At 49.9% G+C, this 17,791-nt stretch overlaps 1 protein-coding gene across 1 annotated transcript in view; it reads right to left on the bottom strand.

The window, feature by feature from the left end:
- Positions 1-862: 862 nt before the first annotated feature.
- The window catches only part of CDON (cell adhesion associated, oncogene regulated), a gene marked incomplete at both ends in the record, with an annotated part of 31,920 nt that continues 14,991 nt past the window's right edge, over positions 863-17,791 (bottom strand). The window contains 9 exons of the mRNA XM_080631559.1: positions 863-1,029; positions 1,581-1,837; positions 5,699-5,778; positions 8,000-8,274; positions 9,680-9,904; positions 11,296-11,418; positions 13,970-14,075; positions 16,276-16,457; positions 17,157-17,363. Coding sequence (XP_080487685.1) covers positions 863-1,029; positions 1,581-1,837; positions 5,699-5,778; positions 8,000-8,274; positions 9,680-9,904; positions 11,296-11,418; positions 13,970-14,075; positions 16,276-16,457; positions 17,157-17,363 — 1,622 coding nt within the window. The remainder of the gene's footprint in view (positions 1,030-1,580; positions 1,838-5,698; positions 5,779-7,999; positions 8,275-9,679; positions 9,905-11,295; positions 11,419-13,969; positions 14,076-16,275; positions 16,458-17,156; positions 17,364-17,791) is intronic.

Below are 17,791 nucleotides of genomic sequence, written 5' to 3'. Positions count from 1 at the left end.
CTCGGGGCGGCTGTAACCGTGATTTATGCCCCTCATCCCAGGGCTCTGCGCTTTGGTTTATTTACCCTGATTCAATTGGGGAAGGGAAAGAGAACCCAGCCCAAGCCCTGCAGTTAACGTGTCAACACCTACCTCATGCTGGATCCGAGGGGCGGGCAGGGCTCTCGCAGTGCGGTGGGAGCTGCTCCGACACGACTCCGTTCATGGGCAGAGCCTGTTCAAGCCGTCGCTGTTCCCTCAATCCAAGGAGTTAAAAGGTGCAGCCGAGCTGGATTTTGTCTTCTGCAAGCGGGAAGGTGAGACGGGCTGGGTTTCATCCACACGCCTGCAAACAGCAGGGTTACCGAGCTCCAAAAGGCACAAGCAGTCACCAGAGTGAGCTCTGCCTCCACGGACGCAGCCAAGGGTCACTTTTCCTATTTATCTTCTTCCTGATCCACTGGATTCTTCCCAAACAAGCACATGAGGAGTTCATGGAAAGGAGGGTTTGAGTACAGGGAGGAAGCCTTAGACCCACTTGGCTACATCCCTGTGTCAGCCTCCTTGGGATCACTTCTCATGCTGGGAACACCCCCTGGAAGCCACACTCTGGATTTCCCATCGTTGTTCCTTATATTATTACAATTCCTTTCTTTATACACAGACCCAGGCTAGTGTCAAAAATCCCCCTGGAAACTGGGATTTCAAGCCATAAATAAGATCAAAAGGCACCCATTTTGTAAAACCAAGATACATTCATATGGCACTACTACAAAAAATAAATAGTGACTCTCTCTGTTATAATTAGCATCCCCCATCACTCCCTTTCAGCGACGCTGCTCTGCAGTTCCTGGCCTTAATGGGGACAGCGGTGGTCACTTCCTCAGGTTTCCTGCAGCTGGAGCTGCCGGAGGTCCCCAGAACCGTTCAAGGTGACTCCAGATGAACTCCATCCTGGCTTTTCCTTACAGTCCTTGGAAAGAGGCTGCAGGATAAGGGGACTCCAGCTCAGAACGTGGTTCGATGTTTCCGAGTGCACGCAGTTGTCACCTGCAAAGCAAGAGGAGGGCGGGTTGGGGTGGCTCTGGGCTGTCACAGATGTCTGCTCACTGGGGAAAACTCCATTATAAAAGCACGGAATGGTTTGGGTTGGAAGGGACCTTAAAGCTCATCCAGCTCCAACCCCTGCCACGGGCAAGGACACCTTCCGCTAGAGCAGGTTGCTCCAAGCCCCTGTGTCCAACCTGGCCTTGAACACTGCCAGGGATGGGGCAGCCACAGCTTCTCTGGGCACCCTGTGCCAGCGCCTCAGCACCCTCACAGGGAAGAGCTTCTGCCTAAGAGCTCATCTCAATCCTCCCATCAATCAGTCACAGCCTCATTATCCAGAGCATGTCAGCTCCATTTAGAGGCATCAACCCCAGCCACAGGCACCTGAGCATCACCGCTCCCATTTTCCGTGATGGGAAAGGTGGAACACTTAATCTTTCTCCAAAAGAGCTTAATTGCCAGCTCCTCTGCCCTAAATTAGGCTCCCTATAGCTGTCCTACAGCAAATTCCCACTTCAAAGCCTGGCGCTATCCCCCTGGGAATGCCTCACCATCCGTGCAATCCACGGAGCGGCAGCTGCTGCTGTCTCTGCAGCAGGGATGCTGAGGGGAGAGCTGCTCTGCCCTCTCCTTGCTGTCCTCCTCCAGCCGGGCACTGCACTCGGGGAGGGTAGAGGCCAAGCACATGGCCACCATGACGTGGTGATTGAAAGGTTTCATCTCCAAACCGTCCTGCTGGTAAGGTGCTACGATGGGTACGACGGGGAGCGCGCTGGTGCTGAAAGTGCCGTTGGCTTTGGTGAAGCACCTGCAGATGGGGCAGAAGAAAACCAGGGTTATCAGTGCTGCTGCTTGCATAGAATCATAATGGTTTGGGTTGGAAGGGACCTTAAAGCTCCTCCAGCTCCAACCCCTGCCACGGGCAGGGACCCCTTCCACTGGAGCAGCTTGCTCCAAGCCCCTGTGTCCAACCTGGCCTTGAACACTGCCAGGGATGGGGCAGCCACAGCTTCTCTGGGCACCCTGTGCCAGCGCCTCAGCACCCTCACAGGGAAGAGCTTCTGCCTAAGAGCTCATCTCAGTCTCCCCTCTGGCAGGTTCAAGCCATTCCCCTTGGCCTGTCCCTACAGGCCCTTGTCCAAAGCCCCTCTCCAGGTTTCCTGCAGCCCCTTTAGGCAGCCCCATAAAACAGGGTTTCACTGCCAAGAAAAAGAGCTCAGGTTGAAACCCAACCAGCAAACTGAAGTACCTTGGAAAATAAATACCAAGTGTTATCAGAGTGAATGCACGTTAGAAAAATAGATGTGGTATTATAAATATAACCCCCCCGGCATGTAACTGAGCTTTTGGCCCTGTAATAGGTGCATAAAGCTGTGAAATTGGAGTTGAACTGTTAAATCAATTGTTAGAGCCAAACTATTTAACCTTTAAACAAAAAGGAGGTGGACCTTGAGACACACACATTCCACTGTGCCAAGCAGGGCTTTCCTCTGCCTCCAGTGCTCAGAGCCTCGTGAGCAATGTGGCCTCAGCAAACATTTGTATCAGCAATTCCCACATGAGAGAGACCCCCAGAATCACACATCAGTGTGGTTTTATACTGACCCATCATCATCACAGAAGCAAAAGGTTCATTTGACCATGAGCTTTGGGAATCCACCCCCAGAATGCTCTGCAGAACAGAGATGGATTCATGGATAAACGCAGAGGGAGAGTGCTCAAACCCACTGCTCCTCTGAAATGCTCCTGCAAAGGCCAAATGGGATTCGAGTGCTTGATATGCTGCTATGGATACAACTCAGCACCAAGCACTGAGCCCAGATGGATTTAAAACCAGGAGATATTAAACTTGGCAATCACAGTAAGGTCCTGCCCCAGCTCCAGAAACCACTTTTATCCCATTAGAGCCACAGCAATCCATAAAACCATCACGCTCGAGGGACTGTCCTACAAGCCTCAGTTTATCCTTTCACCTGAAAACCATAACCAGCATTGCCAGAGCCGAAAGAGCAACAAAACATCCACAAACCAGCTTCCTAGAGGAGGAACCGGAGCGAGTTTCCCCTCTGGTAGAGGCAAAGCCAAAACACGAGACAAGGGGGAGAGCCACCGGCAGCTGCTTCCCTCCTAAATGCTGCAGCACCAAAGCTTCGTTTTCAACCTTCACTCTCCTATTTTGTCCTTCCACTCCCATATCCCCCTCCAAAATCATTATTCCAAGTACCAAAATACCACAGAAGCCACTGCCGAATCCACATGAAACACATCTGGTCTTCAAACAAATCCATTTATTAGTTTGCATTTCTTTCCGCAGAGGTTTTGACTGCGCTCACTTATTATTTAAAGGGAAAAACCCCCACTTTCAGTGTTTGGGTTTGTGTGTTTATGGGGGTTTCTTTTTAAAGACACAGAGGTTGGGGCAGCTCTTTGTACGACTGCACAGGCTGGAATGATGTTTCGAGACAGCAGTTTGGCTTTTGAAGCGACAAGAACCACATCTGGATGGAAACCAGCCATCACTATATATGCAGAGCAGAGCACACATGAGCAGTGATAAAAATCCCTGCTGCAGAAAACACGCTTTCTACCAATTCTCAGTGCTGAAATCCTACCAAAGTAGAGCTTAAACCCCCACCCCAGTGTACTTCGGGTTTAAACCAGGCTGATTCTGCTACATTTGCAACGTGCATTTCAGCTCTCTGCTCAAACACAGCAAATGTCCATGGAGACACCTGCAAAAGCACAAATCCCTCTGCAGCCATCGGGTATCCAGGAAGTGTGAGCACAAAAGCACCAGAGAAATGAAAGAATCAGTTCTCAATCTGAATGCAACAAGTGAAAACCACACTCGCACCCCTTCTCACTAGCTCGGTCCACAACATCAAAGCAGGTATCCACATTTCAGCAACTTCTCCCCCTGGCAAGCCTCCACCAGCAGTTCCAAGAGCATAAAGTGCTAACTCAAAGCGAAGACCGAGGGATTTCACCACTGCAATAACAAAACCTGCTGCTGGGAGATGGCTACCGCTGAAAACAGGCAGGTATCAAATACTCCAAGCCTTCAGGATTCATTTGCACGTGGTCACTATTCAAACGCCTGCTAAATTCAACCCAAACCAGCCATGACTTCAGTGGAAACAGGCCCATTGAGGAAGGAGCAGCACCAAGGGGGACTGTCCTCTCTGCACAGCAGCTGGATAGAGGGGACAGCCCTTACCCGAACAAAGACAGGGGAAAGATTCCAGCCCCAAATTCCCACTGACTGACTTGACTGCACTAACCCACTAGGCCTTTCTCCTCCTCCTCCTGGCCGTGCATCCCGCTCCCTGGTGTAAAGCTGAGGCACGTTTCTGGTCCTCCCCATTCCCCTCTCCCATGTCCTCCTTCCATTCCCCCAGCACGGGGAAGGGAACGGAGCGGTCCTGGCTGCCAAAGGGAGGTTAATGGTCCCCTCTGGGGCAAGACAGCTGTAAAGGACAACTTGTTTCCCTATCCAGCAGTCAAATATAGAACAGGGAAGTGAAAACTCAAAGTTCAGCCCCTGCTGATGACCCGCCTGGGAGGAGCAGCGCGGTTTGCAGGGGATGGAACGCACCATCCCTGCTTTCTGAAGGGAAAGAAAGGGCAATTAAAGGTTTAAATAGGTTTCAAAGTGGAAAGTAAGCTCTTAACACACACAGCGCGTTCCAAATGATGGCCATGATGTATCTTGCTGACTTCTGGTCCATAGCCTGCCTTGAAAACAGTTGGCTTGTAAAGGAATAGCAGCTTGCTTCGCCCAGCTCTACCTGCAAGGAGCAGCCCGTCTCCATCTCACCATCACTCCTATACTTATGGAAGGAGGAAGAATTTAAAGCCTATTGTAAGTTCTGTTTAAAAGAGACCCATAAAAATAAAGCAACCGTGGTTTCCGCCTTCAGCAACAGCTTCAAGTCAGCTTCTCCCGACGGACACCTAGAGGCAGCTGATGACTTGAGTGAGACAGAAAATTCCAAGTAGGATTGAAAACCGAGCCATGCTTTACCAACCAGAGCAGCCCAGCACATCTGATTTCAGGCCTATTTTTAGCCATTAAAAGAACCAGAGGTTTAGTCAGAAGCCTGGAAGGATATTCTGTAAAACTTTCAAGAGTGAAAAACCCAATAAAACCCCAGGCTCCAGCCTCAACGTAAAACGGGATTTTCCTTTATTCTCTACAAGAATCCGTTTCTCCTCACGCAAGAAGTGTATCCCACCCGGACAAACCGCTCCTCAAGGCATGAAGGACCTCAGATCCCATGTTTTACCAAGATGAGCCTTGTGAAAGCGAAGCTGCAACTCTGTTTTGTTGGTTGGTGTTGAAGAGAACAGCAGGAAACGTAAAATACCAAAGCCCAATTAAATCCTGTCTGACAAACTCCATATGGAATGATTTTGTTATCTCAAAACTGAAGACGACACAGGAAATAGGGTCTCAGCCCAACCTGCCTTGCATCCCAGCCAGCAAAATGAGCTCTGCGGGTTTAATAACCTGCTTTAGTCCATTCCACAGTCACCAGCAGCTCTCCAAGTGACACGGTGACACTGAGCTCCTCCATCCCCTTAGCCAGGACCGGAGCTCTCTGCCCTGGCTTTAACACAAGGACTTCTGTCTGCGGAGAGCCTGCTTTTGGGGGCAGTTTTACGTTACCTGTTATTGTTCCGACAGTTTCTGCAGCTGATGCACTCGGAGGGGTCGGCCTGCGGCACTGCTGTGTACATCCCACCACCCTGCAGGGAGGCAGCGAGGAAGAAGAACCAGAAATCAATCTCTGCGTGCTCGCACACGAGGCAGTTCAGCTCGAGCGAGCTTGGGGTTCCAAACCCTTATCACCTTATCAATCTTCTGATGTGGGGCTGGTAACGGTGGCACAGCAACACTGAGCTATTGTGCCAAGCCAAGTGGAAGGGGGTTTGCCAGCCTGTGTGTCAGGGGAAAGTAAATAACTGCAGCTTGGACAAGTATGTGGTAATTTCCCTGGTCTGTTTTCAGCTTAATGCACTCAGGTTTGATTGAATCAACCCACTGTAAATATGTTCATTTTTACCACTGATGACAGACATGAAAGCAACTTGCTGTTCGTTAGCAAGCCGGGCTCATGTGGGGAGACAGGGGATGAAATGTGCAGGGCTGATGTCACACCCCGAACCCATCCCACTTGCCTGCAATTACTCCAATTAGATCAGTTGCCTCCGCGACACGGAGTTTCTTGAAACACGGAATATTTGCACAGATGGGGTAATGCCTTCGCCAGCAATGACTCGGGGTGAGAGGGATTTTGTGGTGTTGGTTTTGGCTGAAGGGGCCATTACAAGCGAGTCGAAATGCCCAGATTAACACATACCTCATTGTTAAGGACGCTGCGGAGCCGGGATACTGGCTGTGTTTTGGGAGAGGAGCTGGGCTGGGAGAGCTCACCTGGCTTTGGAGGCTTCAAGTGGAAGGTAACTCCTAAGAATCCCTATTCCTGCAAAACCAGGGCTATTCCTTCAGGTTTGGGGCCGCTGAGGGCAATAGGGAGCACTGAGGAAATGGCTAATCAGCCTTGATTGCCATCCTGGCCCGATTCTCTCTTCCTCATTTAGCCCAATCAATGGAACAATAAAGAGAGTCCTAATGAGGATGAGAACATCCTGTTCCTGTGCTGCCTCACCCCGTGTGCCAGGCCGGGTCCTTCTACGTGGGAAGAGACTGCGTGACTCCGACTCCGTACAACGTGGAGGAGGGGAAAGAAATCATCAACGAGACCTTGCGTGTCCCATCTCGTGGCACCGAGACCTGTGTTACCACATGCCTGTTTCCTTCCTTCCCCTCCACAAAACACAGAATAGGAGGGACAAAACAGCAGCGCAAGCCCCGGAGCGTTCTCACGGGAGAGCTTTCCTCCCTTCCTGAGGGCTCGGGGCGTTGCGGACTTCGGGAGTCTTCTTGGACAGGTCCAAAAAGCTCTAGTTTGGTGTTGAAAGCAACCAAAAAGCAGCCCTTTTTGCTGCACCAGCAGAGCAAAGCCAGGATCAGGTGAAGAACCAACTGGTCTGGACTGGAAGCTGGAGTTAACTGAAGTGGCAACTACTGTGCAAGTGCTAATTTGTTGTTCAATAAAATGAAGTGCTTGTGTTCAATTACTAACACAAACAATAGCCCCATTTCTTTTCCCCTCCAGAAACAGCATGGGTTATTCAGACTTTTGAACTTTTTCTTTCAGTTTTCCTGGGCAATGTTCACAGTTTTGAGTCAGTTTAGTAAGCTTGAATGCAAGCCATCTGTTTCCATAGACAATAATGAAATCATTATTCTCTCTTGGAAACGGGACGCATTTCAGCAAATGAAGTATTTTTCCACAGCATACAAAGGGCTGGATCAGAGGCTTAAATTAGGTTTGAATTTTAGTTTGAATTTCAAACCCCAAAACTGAGCCTGTCCCAGGCACAAACAAGGGACTGAAAGGGGGGGAATTAAAGGCATTTCAAGATGGATGGGGCATTTGATTTGCTGAAGCCTCCTGCTCCATTCGTGCTTTGCCATAATTAATAGCATGGCTGAGAGTTACAGATCTGAAACAGGTGGGGGAAAAGCACGGGTGAGCCATAAAGCTGCAGAATGAGCAGCTCTAATTAAATCTATTTAACTTGAAGCTTGAGAAATACCATATGTACAAGCAAAGTATCTCAGCCCAGCCCAGGACCGAGGCATTCTCAGAGCTTACATGCTGTTAGGAGGAGGGCAGAGGCAGATTTCCCAGAGTAAGTGGAATTCTTGCTGTCATCTGATATTCTCAAATGAAAACCATGATGTTTGTATCAGGAATATCAGCCCAGTTGCTTCCTCTGGGATAAGTCATTTAGTGGAACTGGCTGTTGTCAATGGATGAGTACTTCCCCCACCCGAATTAAGCCTGCTCCTACAAGCTCTGAGTAAATGCCAAGCTTTCCACCTGGTGTAAGAGCTTACGTTCACGAGCTGGTGGGGATGCTCATAGTCCATGTGCGTCCTGGACAGGGAGTTGCTGTGCCCTGGGTACAGTCCAGCTCCTCCATTCATGATCCCATTAACTCCATTAGTGACTTTATGGTGGACATGAGGGCAGCCATTACTGAGGCTACCATTGCTGATGAAGTTTCCATGGATGCTGCCGTTGACTCTGCTTGTCCCAGGTAAAGTTGTGTACTCAATCATCTGCCCGTTGATATCTGCCCCTTGATAGAGATAGCCAGGAGGGTCATACTCTGCAGGAGACATCATCACCAAAGCATGTTGATTGTCAAATGAGAGCTTAGACAAGTGCTTCTAAGAAACAAAAGAAACTGATTTTCTACAGCTTTTGCAAATTAGCTCTAATAGCCAAGTGCTTAGCATCCAAATGTGGAAATGGAAAACAGCCACATCCCGGAGAACAGACCGGGAATGCTGGTCTGAAAGGACTCGGCTGATGTCAGTCGCTATGAGGAGCATCCTCAGACAGATCTATATAACCGAGTCTCTGGTACCTTTTGACTTGCAGAAAATACCTCTGGGCCCACTGAAGACACTGTCTTATCGTGCAAGCAGCTTTGTTTCACTTCGCTTGGTCGGTCAGAGAGTGAAAATAACCACAGGCTGTGGACAGAGTGGGGCTGAGTTACATGCTACAGAGAAGACTGGTGAAGAGGTTGTGCTAGCACGGGATGGCTTGGAGGGTACTGAGCACCTCACAAAGCTCCAGCACATCTGCTCCAGGCTTCCACTTGCCAACAGACAGGTTTTCCTTATTAACACCTCTCCAAAAGACCCGGACATTGAACTCCATTTTACTGCCAAGGGACTAAGAGGTAACAAGGGACTCATCCTCCAAGTGCTGCAAGTTCTTTTCTTTCCAGATATACAGGAGAGAGGGAGAGATCTGGAGTTTTAAACTCCACATTTTATGATTAAACACAAGTTCTGCCACTGCAGTCAGCAGGGACCCATGCAGGTGCTTGAAGGACTGGAGCACCTCTGCTATGGGGATAGGCTGATTGAAGAGAAGGCTCTGGGGAGACCTTGGAGCAGCTCCAGTGCCTGAAGGGGCTACAGGAAACCTGGAGAGGGGCTTGGGACAAGGGCCTGTAGGGACAGGCCAAGGGGAATGGCTTGAACCTGCCAGAGGGGAGACTGAGATGAGCTCTCAGGCAGAAGCTCTTCCCTGTGAGGGTGCTGAGGCGCTGGCCCAGGGTGCCCAGAGAAGCTGTGGCTGCCCCATCCCTGGCAGTGTTCAAGGCCAGGTTGGACACAGGGGCTTGGAGCAAGCTGCTCCAGTGGAAGGGGTCCCTGCCCCTGGCAGGGGTGGGACTGGATGAGCTTTAAGGTCCCTTCAACATAAACCATGCTGGGATTTTATGATAAGCTGAAGAAACTTTGCCCAGGCATTTCACACACCGCTCTCTGGGTGAAGCTGCAGCACAATCATACAGCGATGCTGCAGGGCAAAGAAACAGAGACACTGCTGCTCTTAAAACCCACATCTTCACCTAAGGCACACCTAGAAAGTACAAGTCTCTAAAGAAATGCCAGTTGGCTTCTAACAGGAAAATGCTTTCCATTCATAAAACATGGAAGTTACTCATTTAACACTGATAATACGTTCCTCATGAAAGGAAAGCAAGAAGCACTCACTCTGCATGGCGTTCTGCTGGCGGTTCTTCCACAGGCACATGGCAATGAAAACGATGAGGATAAGGACCATCACCCCCAGGACACAGCCCACGATCAAGTAGAGCATGTCACTGCTCCGAACAGGGCCGTTGGAAGGTCCTGCCCCACTTCCAACCCTGTCAGGGGGATTTGGTGGCGTGCTCAGGTCTTTCATGGGATATTCGGATGCTCCCGGGGTGCGTTTCACTGGGTGAAGGAAGAGACACGGGTACGTTCACTGAATGTGGTTTTTAAGCATGAAATTCATTACTGCAGAGTTTGAATCCTAACGCTGCAAAAGCAAGCTTCCAAGTCAATATTAAAACCCGTGAGGAGAAGGCCAACTACTATTGGGTAATAACTATTTGCTTTGGAATACGGTTGTTATCCAGCTCGCATTGAGGTCACTCGGAACTTTAATGAGCAACTCGACCTGCGCAGGGCTAGAGCTGCTCCCAGCTCGAAGGAGAGCAAATCTTTCCATTTCTGAGGTCAGGAAAAACCACAACATGCATTTCTATCACCTAACTGCTGCCAGGCGACCTGCCTTTATCTGAGCTGAACCCTGCCAGCCCCATTTTCAACCCTGTCCCATGGAAGGGACCAAGAGCTGAGCAGAAAAGCACCAACCCAAGACCCGAGTTTAACCCAGGAATTAAATGTAGGTTCATTCTCAGCACACCGCAGCTCTGATTCAGTTCAACTGACACCGGACTCCTAAAGGAGGTGCCTGGCTTGGGAGTGAAGCTGGTCAAAGGCAGCCCCATGCAGACAAGCTGGATCACCCCCACAAGCCTGCGGGAGATGCATTTTAAGGAAGACTCAGTAAAACCAACAGATTTCACCTTCTTGGTTTTAAAATGAAGGGAGAAAGTGCTGCTCCTTGCAGAAGGAAGACCGACGGTGCACACAGCCTCAGCCCTGCAGCTCCAGCCCTCCTTTCAAAGGCTTCCCTGCAAGCTTCACTCGGTGTTGATGCTTCCGCTCCTGGAGGGCTTTTTGCTGCCTTTTTCAAACCCTTTTTCATAGCCCTGCATTTGAAGTTTACTGTCTGCATTTTCCCTTTACAGCCTTACTTGGGGTTAGAGATTAAAGGAGACAGGAATTCTTTGCAAAATAAATGTGACTGCCATATCTGACACTTCCAGAGAACAGTACACACTCTGTGCCAGAGGCACGCAGGATTAGCGATGGAGGCAGCCAACAGAGCCATCAACTGCTGCGGTCCGCACTTATACAACGTGTCACAGAGCCCCCAAGACATAAAGCAGACATACAAATCAATTCTGTCATCTTCAAGAGCATGGTTGTCTCCTAAGAAGAGGCTATCAGCACAGCAGAAGGGAAAAACCCACGGCCCAGAACAACAAGGCTATCTCTGAGGCCAGGGAAAGCTGCAGAGCTCCGCTGAGAGCCTCTCTTGGGAGCACAGCGTATCAGTTTCCATATGCTCCAAACAATCCCAGCCTAGGAAGACAAAACAATCCTCCAAAACATTCCAGTCCTCCTCGCAGCTGACTTCTGCACTGCAATAAACCCCCCCCCCCCCCCGAGCACAGCATGCCACAAACAGCCACTGCTGCTACCTGGGTGCTCACCTTTGGTTTCACAGATCATCACGTTGCTGTACTCGCTCTCGCCGCCCTCGTTGTAGCACTGCATCTTGATGTCGTAGGATGTTTCTGGCTGCAGGTGATTTATCAAGTGCCATTGCTTTGTACCTAGGCGGGGAGAGAAAAATAATGCAACTGCATTTATTCACAGGCAGGAGCCAGAACAAGGCAGCGTCCTTCTCTGGAAAACGGGGCACAGCATCATGGAATGGTTTGGGTTGGAAGGGACCTTAAAGCTCATCCAGTCCCAACCCTTTGCCATGGGCAGGGACCCCTTCCACTGGAGCAGCTTGCTCCAAGCCCCTGTGTCCAACCTGGCCTTGAACACTGCCAGGGATGGGGCAGCCACAGCTTCTCTGGGCACCCTGTGCCAGCGCCTCAGCACCCTCACAGGGAAGAGCTTCTGCCTAAGAGCTCATCTCAGTCTCCCCTCAGGCAGGTTAAAGCCATTCCCCTTGTCCCAAGCCCCTCTCCAGGTTTCCTGGAGCCCCTTCAGGCACTGGAGCTACTCTAAGGTCCCCCTGGATCCTTCTCCTCTGCAGGCTGCGCCTCCCCAGCCTGACAAGCCCGACTCTCAACCTGGCTTTAGGGCTTTAATATTAAGAACTATCAGTAGCTTGGACGATCCTTCCAACCCAAACCATTCCATGATTCTATGAGCCCAGCCACAGACAAAAAGGGTGCCCGGGAGGACCCCAACTCAGTCTGGGGGTTTGAGGAGGGTCCAAGCTCCGTGCCAGGCGCCCCAAGTGCAGATGGACAAGCCCTGGCTGAAGCTGGAACCGGCCTTTCCCTAAATCCCCCGTTTTCCCAAGGTTCCTCCTGGTTTTCCCGTCGCCCCCACCCCCAAGCATTCCTTTCGGTAATTACTGCACCAGGTTTTAGGTTTCCGCTTGAAGCCATTAGTGGAGCTGGAATCAGGACAGGCACTTTAACTGTCCTCTCCGTGCACCATTAGCAAGGAAAAACATTTCAACAACTGACATCAGACTGCATTTCCATTCAAAATTCAATATCCAGCACCCTCCGAATTCAGGCCATCAGTGCAGGACGGGGCTGATCCTGCCTAAAGCCACCTAAAGAGGCATCCGAGTCGAGCTTTTTGCTCGGGTTTTTCTTTAAGCCCAAGATGCTTTTTGCCTGTAGCAGCATTTATAAGGGGGAGAGAAAAGGGTTTGTGCGGAGTTTTGAATGTCTCGAAAGACAAGACTTAACAGGAAACAGTGAGGAAAGCCTGAGGCAAGCACTTAGCTCATACAGGCATCACAACACTTTTTCCACAACTCACACAGTCATTTCAAGATAAAATTCCCTGTCAAAAACCAGCCAGATTGATTCAAAGGTAACAGGGGAAGGGGGGGGGAATACTCAGAACAAGTGATTTATGGCAAAAATACCTGCAGTCATGTGTTTCTCCACATATTTCAACATCAAATGCTTCCAAACACGCTTTAATTGAAAATAGCTCTTTTTTTCCCCCCTCCCCGAACAGTTAATTTAGGGGAGCAGAGTAACGAAATGAGTTGAAATATTTCCACGGCTGAGTTTCTGTTGCAGGCTCTGGCAGCTGCTAATGGTTTCAGACTGCCACAAAGAGTTCAATACAGGCACATGCTCTTGGAGAAAGAAAAAAAGCCAGCAGAAACAAGCTCATTTCACAGCACAGCGGAGCCCACTTAAACAACTCACTGCTCAGCGCAGCACATTTATAAACACACAAGCTCTGTGGAGCACGGGCTCAAATACATTTGCAGATGAAGGTGCAGGCTGCAGGAGCTGCTTTAACGCTGAGACTCCGGCTCTTGAATGGCTTTATAGTGTGCAAAAAGTTCTGTCATGCATCAAAGGACTATGCGGGGCATTGTCTAGCAGGGGGAAATGGGCAAAATCGAGGCTCATTCCTCTTGTAACTGAAATAAATGAGGGGGGAAAATAATGAACGTCACAGGGACAGAATGAGATCACTGAGTTTACTCAGCCCAGGCAGTAAGGACGTGAAGTAAAGTATTTTTAACAGGGTTTTCCATTTCTGGGCTAACAGAGACATTATCTAATAAGTTCTTCCAGGAAAATGATGATCTCATGTGCACAAGGGGAAAAAATAACCTGATTAAAAGGCAAAATGAAGCACAAACATACCTGTGCTTGCAGCTACTACTGCACTGGAGGTGAAAAGCAACTCCCTGATAGCAGGATAAGCAATTAAGCAAGGTAAGGAGCGGGCAATTACACACAATGCTACTACCCAGTGTAGGAAATCTGTGCTGGGGTAAATCATTTTAAGAGCCAGGCAGTTATTAGGACAGTCTTATCCTGGGTTAAATCTCATGCATGCTGCTTTCTCTCTACTCAACTACCTGACGCTAAACCAGTTTAAGTAGACCTGCAGTGAGGATTTGCCGCAGCATGGCAAGATAAACCGAAGCTCAGTATTTAGGGCTCAAGCTTCCATGCAGAAGAGGCTTCAGAAGGAAGAAACAAGCTCATGTGTGGGCAGAACTCAATGTGATGGAGTTGAAACAGCTACTTGGGTGAAATATACTGTAACGATTTCATTTGGGAAAAGCAGTTTAGATTTCATATAAACACAGCCAACATGGCTACAGGATGCTCTTCCCCATGGAGTGGTGTTCTGCAGCATGCGTGCATCGCACAGTACCTTCCACAACATCCCTCTTGTAGTCACTGTCGTTGTCGCTGTCCGTAGGGCGATAGTAGATATAAAAGCCTTGGATGGGTGTGTTGTTGTTGCTTGACGTTATGTACTGGAAGAGAGTTATAGAGACTGGGTTAGAGAAGAGAAACAGACGTACAGAATAGTTTGGAAGGGACCTTAAAGCTCACCCAGTTCCAACCCCTGCCATGGGCAGGGACCCCTTCCACTGGAGCAGCTTGCTCCAAGCCCCTGTGTCCAACCTGGCCTTGAGCACTGCCAGGGATGGGGCAACCACAGCTTCTCTGGGCACCCTGGGCCAGCGCCTCAGCACCCTCACAGGGAAGAGCTTCTGCCTAAGAGCTCATCTCAGTCTCCCCTCTGGCAGGTTCAAGCCATTCCCCTTGGCCTGTCCCTACAGGCCCTTGTCCCAAGCCCCTCTCCAGGTTTCCTGCAGCCCCTTTAGGCACTGGAGCTGCTCCAAGGTCTCCCTTTCAGGAGCCTTCTCTTCTCCAGGCTGACCCAGCCCAGCTCTCACTGCCTGGCTCCATAGGAAACAATCAAGTCCTGTTGAGTTGTCATCTCTGAGTATCTCATCACCTTGAAATATGTGGGGTTTTGAGCAGGGTTGTGCAGGGGGAGGTTTGTGCAGATGCTACAATGGGAAAGAGGAATATCCACTGCACAGATCAGCTGGGCCCAATGGCATTGGGCTGCCAGAGGGTGCTCTGCCACCGAGCTCCTTGAATCAGCTGAAAAAGGAGGGGACAAGAGGCTGAACTGGGGCTGACACTTTCCTCCCACAGCCCTGTCCAAACCCTCCATTAGGGTTTGACCATGAAGGGCCTGCAAATCTGTGTGATTAATGGGAATGGAAAAGTTAAGACTGTTTTTACTTCAGCAAGAGTGAAGGTCACTCTCCAATTCAGCTTGAGAATATTTCACTTCAAGCCCTGCAGCCTCCTGAGGAACGAGAGGTTATTTGAAGTTTATTATCCTTAACATCTCTTCAGGCTGAGCGAGCAGAGCAAACTAACACTGGGAACTCGACACATTAAATCCTCCAAAGTATACTGGGGGTTAGATTTCAAAACAAGAGCAAAGGATTTCTGTGGGTTTCAATAAGGACTTTAAAGTACTTGTTTACAGAAGACGAGGTAAGAAGGGAAAGGCAAACGCTTCTCTCACACGAAACCTCTATTGGGTGCAGGCTTTCAGCTCAACTCCCGCTTCCACCACCGCCTGGATTGACAAAAGCAGCAGGAACGGCAGGAAACGAAGCCACTTTGTGAACAACTCTGGCATGAGCAGGGCTTTGGACAGAGTTAAGCCCACTGGTGCCTCTTGGTATGTCTGTGCCAAAGCAGGTGGACTGAGGCGGCTGCAGGCTCTCACTGGAGCTGCAGTTGGGCTCACATCTGGTGTAACTGGAGGAGGTGCCTGCAGCATCCCTGGGGAGCTGGAAGGGGAAGGCGAGGGGGAAAGCTGGGAGACAGCACAAAGGGCAGTGATCAACCAACAGGCTGGCTCTAAAGGGTCATAAACGGGGCCAAGGAGCTGCGGAGGGATATTGCCCATTTGGTTATCCAATTCATTGAGAGCAGCCATGAGGAGAGGGACTTGGGGGTGCTGGGAGAGGAGCAGCTCTCCATGACCCAGCTTCAGTGTTTGCTTGAGCCAGAACCCCCCTGTGTGCTGGGCTGCACCCCCAGAGCGTGAGCAGCAGCTCAGGGAGGGGATCCTGCCCCTCTGCTGCGGTGGGCTGGGGCAGCCTGGAGAAGAGAAGGCTCCTGAAGGGGAGACCTCAGAGCAGCTCCAGTGCCTAAAGGGGCTGCAGGAAACCTGGAGAGGGGCTTGGGACAAGGGCCTGCAGGGACAGGCCAAGGGGAATGGCTTTAACCTGCCCGAGGGGAGACTGAGATGAGCTCTTAGGCAGAAGCTCTTCCCTGTGAGGGTGCTGAGGCGCTGGCACAGGGTGCCCAGAGAAGCTGTGGCTGCCCCATCCCTGGCAGTGTTCAAGGCCAGGTTGGACACAGGGGCTTGGAGCAACCTGCTCTAGTGGAAGGGGTCCCTGCCTGTGGCACGGCATTGGAGCTGATGAGCTTTAAGGTCCCTTTAACACAAAGCAGTCTGGGATTCTGTAATTCAATCCCACCACACAAGGATAAAGTGCCTTAGCCCCTTCTAGGAGTCTCAGGGAGGAAAACCACCCCTTGCTGCTCTGCAATCAGCTCCAGTCCTTGAATCTTAAGATCCACAGCAGTAAAAACTGGCCTACAACTGTGAGAAGAACAGGAGGCAGTGATACCTACCGTCCACTTCAGCATGATCTGAGTGTCACTGATGGCTTCGGTATAAGCAATGTGAGGTCCCGTGATGGGCCGGTTGGAGAAGCGGCTGGTAAACCCAGCTACTTGGTAGGGGCGGGATGCTGCGCTGCGTGGGCTCTCCCCATAGTTGTTCACTGCAATCACACGGAACCTGTACATCTCTCCTTTTAAGGGCAAAAGTGGAAGAAAGATGATGTAGTAGCAAAACAAGCACTAGAAAGAGGCTTCAAGGAGAGACTAAACAGATTAGGAAGTCTTTCTGCACAACGGCCAGTTACAAAAGAACATTGGACTTGTTGCCACACACTAATGTGGTCATCAGAAAGATAAACAGCCTCTAAAAGCAATGAGGGAAAGTCACTCCAGAAAAATCCAAAGGCTTTTTGGATAATGATGCATCCATCAGCCTTAAACTGAAAAATTGGTGGGCACCAAGCAGAGGCTTCAAAGGATACCCATCATCATCATCTATTCCCTCTATTCCTGCATCCTCTTCCTAGGCTCTCTCTCGGGGCTGGACACCAGAAGTCAGGACAGATGTTTTTCCACTAGTGCATTTCTCTCTCTGCATTCTGAGTATTTACTAGAAGGACAATTAAGCTAAAAATAGCAAAAATACACAACCCTCTTCTCCACATGAACAAGTATTAAATTATCCTGGTGGGTTTTTTCCACTTGAAAAGCCAGAAATCAACTTGAATTCATGCAATGAGGTCCTATTCCACATTAAAAACCCCACAGCTAACTACCAGAGACAGGATAATCCGAGCAGAAGTTAAAAGGAAGCGACCAAACAGTTGCAGCCACCCGAACAAAGACAACAGCAACATCAGCTGAGGTGAAGGAAGGATCATTTGCAAGACCTGGCTCCAAGTTCCGAACTTCCACAGAGAGCTTGGAAGGAGAAATGTTGTCAGCTGCCACGAGCCAGTCGCTGCTCCGGCCCAGGCGCTTGTACTCCACCTTGAAGGCAGTAATGGGGGAGCCCCCGTTTGCTCGCGGGATCCAGGTCACATAGACGGATGACTCTGATGCTGTGGAGATCGTGGGTCTGTCAGGAGCTTCTGGAACTGAAAGGAGAAACTCAAGTTACCAGAGGATCGGAGTCACCTCCACCTTCATTATCTGTAGCCACCATTTAAGCTCATTGCTAATGGTTAAGGTATAATATAACAAATAATAATATGTATAATATATAAATCCTCCTGTAGCAACTACTGCCCTTGCTCTTTCTGGAAGAGATGGCTGAAGAGCAGAAAGCATGCACCAGCTTATCCATATAATCATCAAAAAAGAGATGGTTAGAACTAGACATCTTTAAAGTCCCTTCCAACCCAAACCATTCTACGGTGTTGTGCTCGCCCAACCCATCTCTACATGGAAGTGGAAACGTAAGACTAAGTGAAGATGAAAAACATGGTTATCCCTATCAAAACACCAGAACTCCCCCAGCCCCAACGTGGCTTCGACCCATCCACACTAAGAAGAGCTGTATGGG

This window comes from Psittacula echo, assembly GCF_963264785.1.
Source record: "Psittacula echo genome assembly, chromosome: 18".
Taxonomy (NCBI): domain Eukaryota; kingdom Metazoa; phylum Chordata; class Aves; order Psittaciformes; family Psittacidae; genus Psittacula; species Psittacula echo.
This window is presented reverse-complemented; position numbering and strand designations above follow the sequence as displayed.